The sequence below is a fragment of the Talpa occidentalis genome, unplaced genomic scaffold (assembly GCF_014898055.3).
Source record: "Talpa occidentalis isolate TD23 unplaced genomic scaffold, MPIMG_talOcc4v2.1 talOcc4.17, whole genome shotgun sequence".
Lineage (NCBI taxonomy): Eukaryota > Metazoa > Chordata > Mammalia > Eulipotyphla > Talpidae > Talpa > Talpa occidentalis.
This window is the reverse complement of record NW_023601754.1, coordinates 50,689,682-50,704,471: the sequence shown is the minus strand read 5'-3', so window position 1 is coordinate 50,704,471 and position 14,790 is coordinate 50,689,682. Positions and strand designations below refer to the sequence as shown.

The following is a 14,790-nucleotide window of genomic DNA, read 5'->3' as shown; positions in this document are numbered from 1 at the left end:
CGCCCCCGGACTGCGCAGGCGCAAAAGTGACATTTCTCAGAGTCGCCGGCAGGGGGCGCCAGAAACCCCTGGCCCCTCTACCCGCGTTCCCGGTTCCCCCCTCAGTATTTTAGTAAGCATTTAATTATTTAATAATAATTATCCAATCATTTAATAGTAATTCCATAAGCATTTAATAATTACTTGATTACTCGATAATGTTTTGACAGTCAGGTCGACAGGCCGGACGGGGCAGAGCGGCAGGTCCAACCCCTCGTGCCCCAGGCTGAGCAGGGGCCGCCAGCGGCCGCCCCCCTCGGGATCCAGGCCAGACGGGGGCAGGGTGGCAGCTCGACCCCCTCGACCTCCAGAGCGGGCTGGGGCCGGCCTGCACGTCGACCCCCTCCGGCGCCTGGCCGAGCTGGGCCCGAGCTGCAGGTCAGCCCCCTTGGGCTGCAGGCCCCTTTGGGCTCCGGACCTAGCAGGGGCCAGCCAGCCGGTCGACCCCTACGGCCTCTGGGCGGGGCTGGTGCCGGGCTGCAGCTCTACCCCCTCGGTCTTCAGGTCGACCCCCTGGGCCTCCAGGCTGAGCTGAGCGGGGGCCAGCAAGCGGGTCCACCCCTCAGGATCCAGGCAGGAGTGGGGCAGGGCTGCAGACCGACCCCCTCCGGCTCCAGGCCGGACTGGGGCAGGACTGCTGGTCATTTAACAGTAACTATTCAATTATTTCATAACCTAATAATCATTTATTAATTACTCAATGATGGTTTGATAATCATTTAGTTATTTAATAATTAATTATTCAATCATTTAATAGTAATTTAATAAGCATTTAATAATTGTTTAATTACTCGATGTTTTGATAATCACTTATTTAATAATTAATAGTTAATAATCATTTAAATATTCAATAATTTAATAAAATATTCAATAATTTAATAATTTGATAATCATCTATTAATTACTAGATAAGTTTTGATAATCATTTGTTTACTCATTAATTATTTAACAATCATTTAATTAACAATCATTTAATAACTATTCAACTAATTATTTAATAATACTTATTCAATCATTTAGTAGCAATTTAATAATCATTTAATGATTATTTAGTTACTCGATTTTTTTTTTTTTTTTAAAGATTTATTTATTTATTTATACAAGCACTGGGTACAGTCAGAGGCGTGGGAGGGTGAGAGAATTCACCAGAGCCAGAGCGGGGAGCAGAGCAGGCAGAAGGACCGAAGGACACTGCTGAGGGGAGCAGTGGGCAGCAGGAGAGGTCTGCACGCCATGTGGGACCCTCGCCCTGTGGCCGGGGATCGAACTGGCGCTGCAGAGGCTGCGGGCAGCTTCGCAGCCCAGCACTCAACCGCTGCGCCACCGGGGAGGCCCAGTTACTCGATGTTTTGATAATCATTTAATAATTGTTTAATCATAAATTATTTAATGCAAATTTAATTATTTAATAATCATTTAACAGTGACTATTCAATTATTTATAATAATTTAATAATAATTTAGATTTAGGATAGAGATACCAGAAGTAGTTTTAGTTTGTTCTTAGCGTTCAGGGGGAGAGGATGTCCTGAGCAAACTCCCTACAGGCTTGGACTCCACCCCCACTCCAGACCGAAGCCCTCCAGACACTGGAAATGACAAACGCCATCAGCACCCAAGGGAGGGTGGCTGGGACGTGAGGGTGGAGGTACGCAGCCAGCTCCCAGCAGGCCCCTGGGATTCCAGCGGCAGGGGTAGGACGTGTTCATGACTATCTCCCTCTTTTTCTCCGAGTGATTCATTTCTTCATTTTCTTTTGTTTTGTAAATAAACCTTTTATAAACCTTTCGGGGGCGCCTGCAGTTGCGTATTACTAAGTCCCTCTGAAGCGCGCGGGCGAGGACCCACAGCCAGGCCACCGGTTTCATATCAGGGCTGTCCTGTGACAGTTTGGAGCCTGAGGTTTCCAAGTCACACCCGTGGGTGACCAGCCCAAAGGAACGCCTTGCGTGGGTCACCGTAAGCGCCCTAGGTCTGCAGGGCACTGGGAACAGTCTTTGTCCCAGGTCTTGAACAGCTTTTCCCTCTTGCATACATTAGCTGTCTGGTCTTTCAAGCACGAGCTTCAGCAATCTCATCCCCAGCCGAAGTTCTTTCCGGTTTATCCTGGCCTTGACTTTAAGCATCAGTCTCTTTCTCTTCAACATCACTACCAGCCTTAGAAACATAAATAATGTGGTGAAACGGGGACTGTGGCCCATGATTTTACTTTTGTATGCGTATGTGGGTTGTTTGCAAGCCATCCCTGCTTTGCAGTCTGTGCTTCTGGCTGCTTTTCTGGTAGTGTGTGAGCGTTACTGATTATACTGTTGCTTCCTGAGGGCTAAGCTGTTCTCCTTCACCTTTTGAGAATACACAACACATTCAGGCTCTTCACTTAGCTATGCAACAACAAATTCAGGCTCGATTTAACTATTAAGAGCATGAGGCATGAACACCATACTGTTTTTGAGTCAGCTCTTAAAAGCATTCAGGACCAGATACAGGCTGCCCTCCACAAACTGGACGTGGCAGAGGCTCGGCTGATGGCACAGAGAAGGGACAGATCTTCTCCTTCCCATGAAGACTGTAAGAGGGCACAGGTAGGAGCATCACTTGTTAAACACCTTAAACACATCAGGACAAAGTCCTTCTCCTTGTTACAAGGCCCGTCCCGCAGACTCCCGAGGCTTCACAACCTGCACTGCCCTCCGGGGAGGAAACTAAAATGGCGTGTCCTCCCCCCATTAGACGCTGCACCCACTTTGGCAGGAAGGGTCACCCTGAGACAGGACAGTTTCCTCTCCGACAGATGCCGATGGGGGGGCTTGAATGAACACAGGCGGCCTGCGGGGTACTTTCCGCTGCACCATCCCTTCAGCACCACGGACCTCCTAAATCGGAGCAGCTCTGACCCCTCATTCCGGCCAGCTCCTAAGAGGATGGCAAACTTGTTTGACTCTAGCTTCCTCTCCTAACCCCCATACAGTCCATGCTTCAAACTGTGCTGACTCTGGACAAGCAGAGAATGGTACTCAGGAAAGCCAGGGCGGAGGCTGACCGTCTCCGCCAACAGGACGGCGACTCCCCGGAGCCAGGGATGGTTGTCCCGGTGATAGATCCTGAGTGGGACCCCAACAATGGAGGAATGGCGATGTTAGACCTGTATAAAAGATGTTTATTGATAGGACTGCAGCAGGGAACCCACAAACCAAAAAACTTGGACAAAATATTACAACTTGAACAGATTGCTAATGAGGATCCATCGGAGTTCCTCGAAAGAACCATCGACACAGACGTAAACCCAGATGCCTCAGAAAATGCTCGTCTGATCACTGTGGCGTTCATCACACACAGTGCCCCGGACATAAGGAAAAGGTTAGCCAAGGTGGACGGCGTCACAAAGCTGAGTCCACCCCAGGTAGTGGACTTGGCATTCCAGGCTTACAACAGAGGACAGGAGACCGAAACCTGAGAGCTTTCAAAGAGAGCACAGGACAGGGGCTGGGGGAAACAGTAAGGGACTTTGACGTGAACCCCTAGGGAGGAGTCAGTGTGCTTACTGCAAGGAAGACAGTGCGAGTCCAGTTGCCCTAGATTACAGGTGAGCAGCAGGCAAAATGATGACAGACGGCAGGACAGAAGACTGAGGACACCACACGATGATTCACGCAGGGGCCCCTGGACAGAATAGAGGACGACAAAGAACCGGGACCCGAGGAGAGGAAAGGAGACAGATAGTAGCCCAGAGTAGAGGCTCAGGTGCCAACAGGAGGCAAGACGGGCAGAGAAGAAATCAAGAGCCCAGTACAGAGCAAGGGAGACAAATGATAGTCCATAGAGAGGTTTCAGATGAAGAACAGAGGGGCCCAGGGGCTCCACCTGATCCAAAGAAGCCCGTTAGAGTAACTCCCTCAGAGCCCCGGGGAACTCGCTGTGGGGGACCGTCCCATTGATTTCTTAGTGGACACTGGAGCGACATACTCGGTTTTAAATTCCAAATTGAGTAAAGCGAGCAAAGGGACCGCAGCAGTCACTGGGATGACAGGAAGGCCAGGACAGCAACCCGCCTCGCAGCCTTCGGAGCGCCGGCTGGCCGTGCACAGCTCCCTACACATGGGAGTGTCCAATCCCGGTGCTTGGCCGTGACCTTTTATGCCAGCTTAATGCACAAACTATGTTCTCACTCAAAAATCAGAGGCCTAACCCACAGGCATCTCCAGAGCATGCTCCACAGCTCCAGCTGCTACTCAAGATGTTCGACCGAAGGGAGAAGTTTGACCTTCAGAAATCGCTGAAAGTGTGAAATAAATGGGTGTGGACTAACAGGACCCCGGGACGTGCGAAAAATGCAGAGCCTGTAAAGACGGAAGTGATAGAGGGGAGCAAAACCCCAAGAAGGAAGCAATACCCGTTAGAGGAGGAGGCCTTGAGGACTGAAAAGGTTCCTTCAACCCGGACTCATTCGGCCCTGCTCGGCCCTGCCACCCACCGTACAACACTCCGATTTGGCCGGTGAAGAAACCCCATACAGGCGAGCACCGTTTTGTCCAAGATCTAAGGACCGCTAACGACAGCGTTCGGGATGCACATCCCACCGTGCCTAGCCCCTACACCTTATTAACTGCCACACCTGGGGACTCTGGCTGGTTTTCCGTATGAGACCTTACGGATGCCTTTTCCGTGTCCCAACCGATGTCCAGGACCAACTGCTTTTTGCCTTTGAATGGCAAGACCCCATGTCCAAGAGCACTCTCTGGTACTGCTGGACTGCGCTTCCACAGGGGTTTAAGAACTCCCCAACTATTTTTTGGGAAATACTGGCCAGGGATTTCAGGAAGGTTCAATTGAACCAGGGCTTATTACAGTATGTAGACAATTTATTGATTGCAAGTCCAGACTATGAATCTTTTTAAAGATTTATTTTATACAAGAACCGGGGCACAGGCCAGATGTGCAGGAGGGTGAGGGGACTCACCAGAGATAGAGCGGGGAACAGAACAGGCAGAGTGACGAAATACATTGCCGAGGGGAGCAGCGGGCAAGACAGGAGAGGTCTGCCGCGCCAGGTGGGACCCTCGCCGGCCGGCCGACGGGGATCGAACCGGCGCTGCAGAGGCTGCAGACAGCTTCACAGCGTGGCACTCAACCACCTGCGCCACCAGGGGAAGCCCCAGACCATAAATCTTGTCTGGAAAATACCATAGTGGTACTGAACCACCTGGCAGAATGTAGCTACAAGGTGTCACCTCAAAAGGCACAGATTATATATAAAGAAAACGGTGACACATTTGGGGTATGAAATTAAGAAAGACAAACTGAGCCTGATGACGGAAAGAAATCAGGTAATTTCAGCCCCTGAAGTCCTCAGCAACCGGTGACAGTTGCGTGGATTTTTGGGTATGGCTGGGTTTTGCAGGATTTGGATTCCTAACTCTGGACTAATACCAAGACCCTTATATGATGCTCTCAAAGGCCTGGACTCTGAACCATTGTCTCGGACTCCAGAATGTCCAAAGCCTTTGATGAAATAAAAGTTGATCTCAGCATCGCCATTCAGACTTCATGTACATGAGAGGGGGTTGTCCTGGGAGTGCTAATCCAATTGTTGGGATCAGAAATGCAGCCCACTGCGCATCTGTCCAAACAACTGGACCACACCACTTGTGACCTCCTACACGATGGACACAAGTCAACCTTGGGTCAGCCCATCGCTGCGTGGGTGCCGCATCAGATCTTGGCATTGCTGGAGCAGAAGGGTGGACTGGTTGACCGCTGGGTGAATGGGAAAATATCAAGCAGCTCTGTTGGTCAATCCTAATGTGAAACTGCAGGTTTCCAATTCCGCAAATCCTGCGACACTGCTTCCAAGCAATGCAGACGGACCTGAGGATGCCACTTTAATCCATAACTGTTTAGAAACTATTGACACAGTGTATGGCAGCCGAGCGGACCTGACTGAGCAGCCTCTGCCAGAGCAAACTCCATATAGGCTTTGTGGATGCCACCCCCACTCCATCAAGACACTGGGAACTACAAATCCCCAAAGGGAAGTTGCAAGGACCCTAAGGGTGGAGTTAAACAGCCATTTCCTCAATTTGTAAATAAAATCAGCCATGTGAGTGGGGTCTCGGGCACTTGGCTCTGCTCTTTGCCAGGCAGGTTTGGTCTCGGCGAGTCACTTGGGATTCCAGGTCGGAGGAACAGGTAGAACGCATTTAAGACTTTATCTCCCTGAACTGTACATTTCCTCATTTCCCCTTCCCTTGTAAATAAACCTTTGTTAATTTTTTGCATATGCCTGCAGCGTAAGTCCCTTTTAAGTGCGCGGGTGAGGACCCACAGTCAGGCAATCCATTTTAGAGCGGGGCTGCCCCGTAACTGTTTCTCCTGTAGCAGGAATATAGGGCAACCAAGTAAGACATCAGTGTAATACCGTATGTAAGTTATTTCCAGGCTCTTCTGCCCTCCCACTATTAGGATTGCCTGCCTGATGGGCACCTGCATTGTCACATTGTTGTGTTATGCTGTTGACTTCTGAGGGCCACAGCAGCAGCAATGAGATATGGGGCAAGAGAGGCAGAGACAGGAGAAGGAGAGAGAGAAGGCCAAGAAGCCCAGAGTAAAGACTTGCCCAGGGCTTGGAGACCGAATGGCCTCCTGGCCCCCCGGAACCCCTGCCTGCTGTGTACCTGGCTGCCGAACTACATGCAAAAGCTCAACAGAAGCCTGCGAAAGCTGAGGACTCCAGGACTCTCCTTTACCTGTCTGCCGAACCAGAGAAAACCTGCTCCGTGCCTTCCTGGCGCTACAGATACAAAACACAACCGAGCAAAAACAGACAATTAGGAATCAGAGACATCCCGCAGGGGAGGAGGAGGGAGAGGGGTGGGAGAGAGGGAGAGAGGAGCACAGGGGACTGAGGTGATGGAGCACGGGAACATTTGGGAAGGAAATTCTATAGGGACTACACCTGAGGGGGTGGGGGGAAGCAAATATTATTTAAAAATGAACAATAATGCAAAAAAATGAATAAAAAATATAAGGGAAAAAAAAATCTTACAGCTCGAACAGGGAGCTAATGAGGATCCATCAGAGTTCCTTGAAAGAATTATCCAGAAATACACCAACCACACAGACACAAATCCAGATGCCCCACAGAACACTCATCTGATCACTATGGCATTCATGACGCGCAGTGCCCCAGGACGTAAGGCGAAAGCTAACAAAGGTGGACGGTGCCGCAGAGACGAGTCCGTCCCAGGTAGTGGACTTGGCATTTTGGGCTTATAACAACAGCGAGGACAGGAGAGCAAAACCTGCCACTGTTTTTGTACCAAAGGAGCACAGGATGGGGTTCAGGGAAACAGTAACAGCCTGAGGAGAGGACCCCGGAGTGACCCCTGGGGAGGACTCAGTGCGCTGACGGCAGGGACCAGGGACACTGGAAGCCCAGCTGTCCCAGACTGCAGGTGAGCAGGCGACGAGCTAATGACAGAGGCAGGACAGAAGGCCGAGGACACCGTGACAAGACGATTCACGCAGGGCTCACAGGACGGAATACGGAGGACACGGAACCGGACCCGAGGAGAGAGGAAAGGAGATAAATGGCAGCCCAGAGCAGAGGCTCAGATGATGACAGGAGGGAAGACAAGAAGAAATCAGGGCCAAGTACAGAGGAAAGGAGACAAATGATTCCACTTAGGAGTCTTGAAAGCACCCACTGTATTGACATGGGGGTGGGGGTGGGAATCAACATTCCTGGGCCCTCCTAAAATTCAAGAAAATGCACCCAACTGTCAAGAAATGTAAATTACAGGTTCTCTGGAAACCCAGGGAGAAATGACGAAGAGGGCTGGGAGAACATGCCCGTGACAGGCACGCTCACTCTGTGAACAGAGTTCACACGGACATCAAAGCCTCACAACTGTGCACTTGCAATACCCACGCCCGCTATACTTAAATAGTTTGATGAAAATGACTCAAGAGGAACTGCAAACTCCAATGCTGCGCACTCTCTGGCTGGTGCATGTGCGCTGCCTCCACCACCCTCTCCGCAGGCATGGACGGCACCCCCCCAGTGGCAGGAAGTCCAGGCAAGCACTAAAGGCGATTTGCACGAGGACAGGACCACGGACTGGGGACAACAGCCACACACCTGCAGGGGAGGGTCTGCCTTCTCAGTCCCTTTCTTGTTGCCTGTAGCACAATGGCCCGGACACGAACAGCTCAGAGGCAGTGGGACTCCAAAAATCCCTTGTCTTCCAAGACCTCTGCTGTGAGAAACCCACCTGGAGGGGCTGATTCCTGTCACTGGGGCCCGTGCAGATGCCGCCTTAGAAGCAGCAGGTTCCACGAGGCTGCTGCAGTCTGTTCCACCCTGTGTGTGCAAGGTTCCTGCACCCGTGACCATATCCTCTGCCCTCGTGTCTGTACCAGTGACTCCCTCCTGCTGAATACTTGTTCTCAGGGTGCACAGTTCCTTTGTAGCTCAAGGCCCTCAGCTGCACACGGCGTTAGGTGACATCCCTGCAAATGACAGTTGTTTCCCCTAGAATCACTGGGACTTGTCACAAACGCGCATCCTTCAGGGTGACCTCTGATCCCACAGGCTCTGACGCCTCCGTGGAACTTCAGTAGCAGAAGACAGTCTTTCACAGGCGGCCATGGTGGCAACATAAAGTAGGACAAAGCTGCAGAGCGCTATAAAGGCCATCAAACTGTCCCCTCAAGCACCCAAAGTTTGGATCGTCACAAAACTGTCTATCCTGCAAATCAGCAAAGTACTACTGCGCTTTCAAACTCCCCAGCAAAGTGAACTGTTCCAAGATTAAAGCAGCTTCAACAAAAAGCTCTGATCTTTCAGAAACCAGACCGAGGTGGGACAGCCAATGCCTTGTTTGGTGCCCGGAAGGTGGAAAATGTCATCACAAGTGCAACCTGGAACGATCACACCCCTGAAATGCTAGTCTTACTGGGCCACCACAGGTCTAGCTTCAGGTGCTAATGCATCACATTAGGAGATGAAGGTGCCACACGGGTTCAGGAAACTCACCAAGATGCTAACAAATGGTGGTGGTGGGGGCGGGACGGGCAGGCTTACCCTGGGGTAGTGACAGGCTCACCAGGTGCACCTGGGGGGGCGAGAGTAGAAATGGCTTCTCCCGGACACAGTGGCAAGGCCCCTGGGCAGCTTACATGTACTCCCCCAGTGCCAGGAAGTCAACGGAATGCTTAGTCATTGGCTGTCCAGACAGATGTTTGTCATTAGGGCGATGCCTGCTCCGGACTCTTAACAGGGAAATTACCCCAACCCTGTGTGGTACCGTCAGCAAAAACACAGCATGTTATCTGAGGCCCTTTCTAATGTCAACTATTCACGGTGAGCAAGGTGACGTTCTGCAGGCGAGCTTTCGCAGTGAAGGTGGCCAAGGCTGAAAGTGATTCCCCCAGTGGCTACACTGGTCGCCCTGCCTCCAGTGTGGACTTTCTGCTGCTGAGTGAACCTGGACCTTTGGCTAACAGATTTCCCACATCAGGAACAGTAATAGCACCTGACTGTAGTGTGCATTCTCTGGTGCTGATAAAGGTCCCCACAAGCGTGGCCTCTATCCACAGTGAGCTGTTGCGTTTAATGGGATCAGGTTTCTGGCCAGAGAAATCCCCACTCTGGATATGCTCATTGGTGCTTAACGAGAGCACATATTCATTCCCCACATTCAAAGTGCTTATAAAAAAATGTTCTGAGGGCCTCCCTGGTGGCGCAAGGGGTTAAGCACCACACTATGAAGCAATGGCAGCCTCTGCAGCACGAGTTTGATCCCCGGCCAGCCAGGAAGCAACCCACATGGCGCAGCAGACCTCTCCTGTCTCGACCACTGCTCCCCTCAGCAGTGTATTTCGGTCAGTCTGCCTGTTCTGTTCCCCACTCTGTCTCTGGGGAGTCCTTTCACCCCCTGCATCTCTGGCCTGTACCCCAGCTCTTGTATGCATACATAAAGAAATCTTAAAAAAAAAAAAAAAAAAAAAAAAAAAAGTTCTGATAAAGGACAGAGCCGCTGTGAAAAAATGCCCATGCTCAACGTGTTCATAAGTTCTTTCTCCAATGCGAGCGGCTGCGTTGAGTGAGGACAGATTTCTCACTAAAAGAATTCCCGTGATCAATGCGCTTGTTAGGCCTTACTCTAGTGTGAATTCTGCAGTGTCGATTGAGGTGGGATTTGCAGATGAAGGACTTCCCGCATTTGCTACACTCATATGGCCGTTCCCCAGTGTGAACTCTCTGGTGATCAACGAGGATAGCTTTCTGTCTAAAGGCCTTCCCACATTCATTGCACTCGTAAGGCCTCTCCCCAGTGTGGACTCTCTGGTGAACAAGGAGGCTGGAGGTCCTGGCAAACAATTTGCCACACTCACCGCAATCGTAAGGTCTTTCCCCAGTGTGGACTCTCTGATGAGCATAGAGGCCAGAGCTACTGTTAAAACATTTGCCACATTGACTGCACTCATACGGCCGCTCTCCAGTGTGAACTCTTTGGTGATCAGTGAGGATAGACTTCTGCTTAAAGGATTTGCCACACGTGCTGCACTCGTAAGGCCTCTCCCCAGTGTGAACTCTCTGATGAACGTGCAAGCTAGAGCCACTGTTGAAGGACTTGCCGCATTCCCTGCACTCATAAGGCCTTTCTCCAGTGTGAATTCTCAGATGAATTTGGAAACCAGAGCTTCTCTTAAAACATTTCCCACATTCCCTACACTCATAAGGCCTTTCTCCAGTGTGTACTCGTTGGTGTAGAACGAGGTCAGATTTCTGGATGAAAGACCTTCTACACTCAATGCACTCGTAAGGCTTTGTTCCAGTGTGAACGCTCCAATGTCGAACAAGGTGGGCTTTGCGGCTAAAGAATTTGCCACATTTACCACACTTAAAAGGCTTTTCTTCAGTGTCAGTGAGTTGGTGCTGAGCGAGTCTGTGTTCACTGCTGAAGATTTTCTTACACTGTCTCTGCGTGTCAGGACCTTCTCCAGCACAGACTCTTGGATAGCAAGAGTCTGTGTTGCTGACCTCTTCCCTGCATTCAATCCATTCCTCGTGACTTTTTACATTATTTTTTAAAGGCTCTGCACACTCGATGCTGCTATCTGGTCTCTCACTATTGGGAACAGCCTGGCACTGGAGAAGACCTGAGGTAGCTGCAAAGTCCTTCCCACCCACCCCACAGGTGAAGGGCTTCCCTACCTCCTGGAATCTGTGGCTCATGACAAATGCAAAAGTGCCCATGTCCATTCTGAAGATTTCCTCCCCACTGTCAGACTGCTGATGCTGGTGAAGGGTTGTAGTGAACCAGAAATCTCTGGACACCCAACTTAAATATGGCTGCTTCCCAGGATATGTGGGCTGGAACTCGGTCAAGGGCAAAATACCCTTCAGGATTAGGACACACTGCTTACAAGGTTCAGTTTTCAGGATGGATAATCCTGGTGTAGACGTCTTGACCTGTGACCCTCCTGCTGAGGTACTCTGCTGGGAAGGTGCATCCTCATCCCGTGCTCCACAGCAACAATCTGAAAGTAGAGAAATGCTGATTAAGTGCGGTTACCTGTGGTGGAAAGGAAGTACCATAAAGTATGTGTGTCAAAAACATACATTCAAACCAAAGGAGAAACCCGAGGAAACATTCCCAGGATTAGGGAGCTAGCAGTAATCTGGCAAAGACGACGAGCTACTTTCACACCAGGGCGTCTGAGGATCACAGAGCAGGGCAGAGGTACAGGGTGACAGCAGAGAGACAGACAAACGACCCAATACTCTGCTAACAGTCTCCAGCGGGCTCTCACCAAGTGGGAGCCCATCCATGCTGTGAAGACCAATGTCTCCAGAGGCCTATACTCCCTTTTTTGTATGCATAAGTAAATCTTCAAAAAACTTCAAAAAAATGAAGAGTCTCCCCACATGTCAGATGTGGAACTGTCAGGGACTTGAGTGAAAGAGATTTTTAGGTAAATATAGGATGCGTGAACAGGCAGCGCCACAGTCAGAAAACAAAGATCAGCAGAGAGAAAATGTATTACAACAAAATCCAAAAGAGGGCATTTCAAAAGCCTATGGGCCAGATCAGGAGTTGCCGCAAAAGTGCCAGCAATTCCTGACACAGATCGTGACAGGCTCCGTTTGGTAAAAGATGAAACAGAACCAGAGCACCAGAGCCACGGTCTGGATCCACACAATGCCACCTGCCGGGCTGCGGCCAAGGAGCAACTGCGAGTGGGGAGCGCCAGGCCCTTCCTGCCTGTGGCATGGATGCAGGTCTGGGACTGCTGCAGGGGGGAGCGGCTGGGGCGTGAACACCCCTGAGTATGAATAACCACAGCACACATGCCAGGGTGCGGGGAACTCAGACAAGCCCAAGGGCAGAGTGTGAAAGCAGAGCGTCATCTCTGGACAGAGGGGTCAGGTCCAAGACCAGCGAGGGCGAGGAGGGCCTCACCCAGGGAGGCCGCAGCCACAAAGTTCTCCAGCATCACGTGGTGGTAGAGCCGCCGCTGAGCCTCGTCCAGGAGCTCCCACTCCTCCTCGGAGAAGTAAACCGCCACGTCCTCAAACGTCACAGCGCCCTGCCACGAGGGAACAGGTCAGTGCTCAACGAGCTGCTCTCCCAGGATTCACGTCCACCGCCTCACCCACGCGGGCTCTCCGCCTCAGGGGAGCTGCCCGGGCGGCGTCAGCCCCAAGGCAGGCGGGCAGAGCCGTGTCTGAGATACGGGCTTGGCTGCAGCGAGTGCCCTGACAGGCAGGCGTTTCTCCCAGGATCCTCCCTCGCGCCCCCACGGGAGGGACACGTTCACCCGGAGGCCCGCAGGACGCAGCCCTCTGGCCACCAGCCAGGATCCCTGCACCCAAAGCCCAACCCCGACCCCCCCCGCCCCCCCCCCGCATGTTAGGTCACCGCGTCCTCCCTGAGGGCCTGTGGCCGCTGGAGGGCCCCGCAGAGCCGGCAGCACCTGGCCCCGCACCCACACCCCGGGGTCCCCACACCCCGGGCGCCCAGGCGCGGCGTTCACGCCGTCTCCCTCTTCACCTCGCCCGCCCCTCCCCCGCCGCTGGAGGCGCCCGCGGCTCCCCCGGCGCCCCTCCCCGGCCGCGCCGAGGCCCGCGCTCCCCCTCGGGACGCAGCTCGCGGCCACCGCGTGGGCGCCCGACCCCGGCGCCCGCCTCGGCGTCCCCTGCGCGGCCGGCGCGCGCCCCGCCACCCTCTCAGCCCCCGCGCCTCGCGGCCGCTCCCCGCACCCTCACGCGCGGCCGGGCCGGAGGGGGTGAGGTGCGACCGCGCAGGGGAGACCCCAGAGGCCCCCGCCCCCTCCCGGGGTCTGGCTCGGGACCCCCCGGGCGCCGCGGCGCGGGGGCGGGCGCGCCTGTACCTCAGCCGGGGCCTTCGGCGCGGCCGCCGCCATCGGACCGTGCGGAGCCGGGCGGGTGGGGACCCCGGCGGCGTGGCCACCCCTCGGCTGCCTCCGCGCGTGACGCGCCGCCCCCGACCCGCTGGGCCCGGCCGCCGGCCCCGACCCACGCCCGGGCCGCCCGTTTCCAGCGCGAGCAAGAAGCCAAAATGACCGCCAAGCGGATGACGCCGGAAGTCCCGCCCGACGCGCTGCGCACGCGCGGAGCCGCCCCGCGCTCATTGGCTCAACCCCCACGCTCGGTCGCTGCGCCCTCTGGGAAATGTAGTTCCCGCGTCCTCGGCCCTGGCGAGGGCGGGGCAGCAGGCGGCGCCTGGAGCGGGGTCCCCAGCCTCCCCGCGGAAGGGCGCGCCTGGGGTCCGGGCCGGTGACGCCTGTAAGACGCAGCAATGGAGGCGGACCGGCGGGCCTCCTGCCTAGTCCATTTTTTTTTTAAGATTTATTTATTTATTTGTTTCTACAAGCACGGGGTACAGTCAGAAGCGCGGGAGGGGGAGAGGATCCCCCAGAGCCAGAGCGGGGCGCAGAGCAGGCAGGGGGACCGAGGACACTGCTGAGGGGGCAGCGGGCGGGCGGCGGGAGAGGTCTGGTCGGGTGCGGAGGCCGCCCTGTGAGTCCCGGGCTGTCCAGAGCCAGGGCCGACCGCGAGGAAAGCGTGTGGAAAGCCCACCGGGTACACTCAGCCCGGCCCGGAGGACCTCGCGCAGGAGCTGAGGCCCGCCCTGCCAAGACCTTCACAGACGCCAGAGATTTTCTGTGAATCTACGCGTAGATTGTGTGCGATGGAGCGTGTACCAAGTAAACGGAAGTCTTTCAGGGACGGCAACACCCAACAACGTAAGGCAGACGCTGACATCAGCAAGATGGCCGAGTAGGAAGCCCCCCCAGGGCTCCCCCACCACCAACGTGCCCCGCATCCGGGGACAAACATGCTCCCGTGGGAGCTGTGACATGCACGCAGGAGACCCCGAAACCGCTGTGCAGTCCAAGAATGACTCGCTCAGAGAAGAGAGCGCCCCACGCAATCAGCTGACTCACCAGAAGGTGCTGCAGACAGGCCCACGCCAGCTCCACACCCTGGAGACGCGGCCTCGCCTGCCTCGCAGGCCCCTCTCGTGAGGGAACGGGAGTCTGGCCCAGCCAGGCCCCAGGGAACAGGCCCCACGCCGGGCTCGTTAAGCAGATCAGGACCACTCAGCTACGAGCCCCAACTACCCACCCGACCTCTCCTCGCCCTATAAAACCCTGCTTCCCCCTAACAACCTGCGCGACTCCACGGACCCCCGCCTTGGGTCTGTGAGGTCCGCCCGGGGCG

At 54.0% G+C, this 14,790-nt stretch overlaps 1 protein-coding gene across 1 annotated transcript in view; it reads right to left on the bottom strand.

Annotated features, from left to right (window-relative positions):
* Positions 1 to 13,484, bottom strand: part of LOC119249782 (zinc finger protein 883-like) — a 31,654-nt gene extending 18,170 nt beyond the window's left edge. Inside the window, exons 1-3 of the mRNA XM_037517258.2 lie at positions 13,437 to 13,484; positions 12,506 to 12,632; positions 10,253 to 11,582 (exon numbers count right to left, since the gene is read on the bottom strand). Of these exons, the coding sequence (XP_037373155.2) occupies positions 10,253 to 11,582; positions 12,506 to 12,632; positions 13,437 to 13,469 (1,490 nt within the window). The 5' untranslated portion in view covers positions 13,470 to 13,484. The remainder of the gene's footprint in view (positions 1 to 10,252; positions 11,583 to 12,505; positions 12,633 to 13,436) is intronic.
* Positions 13,485 to 14,790: the final 1,306 nt, after the last annotated feature.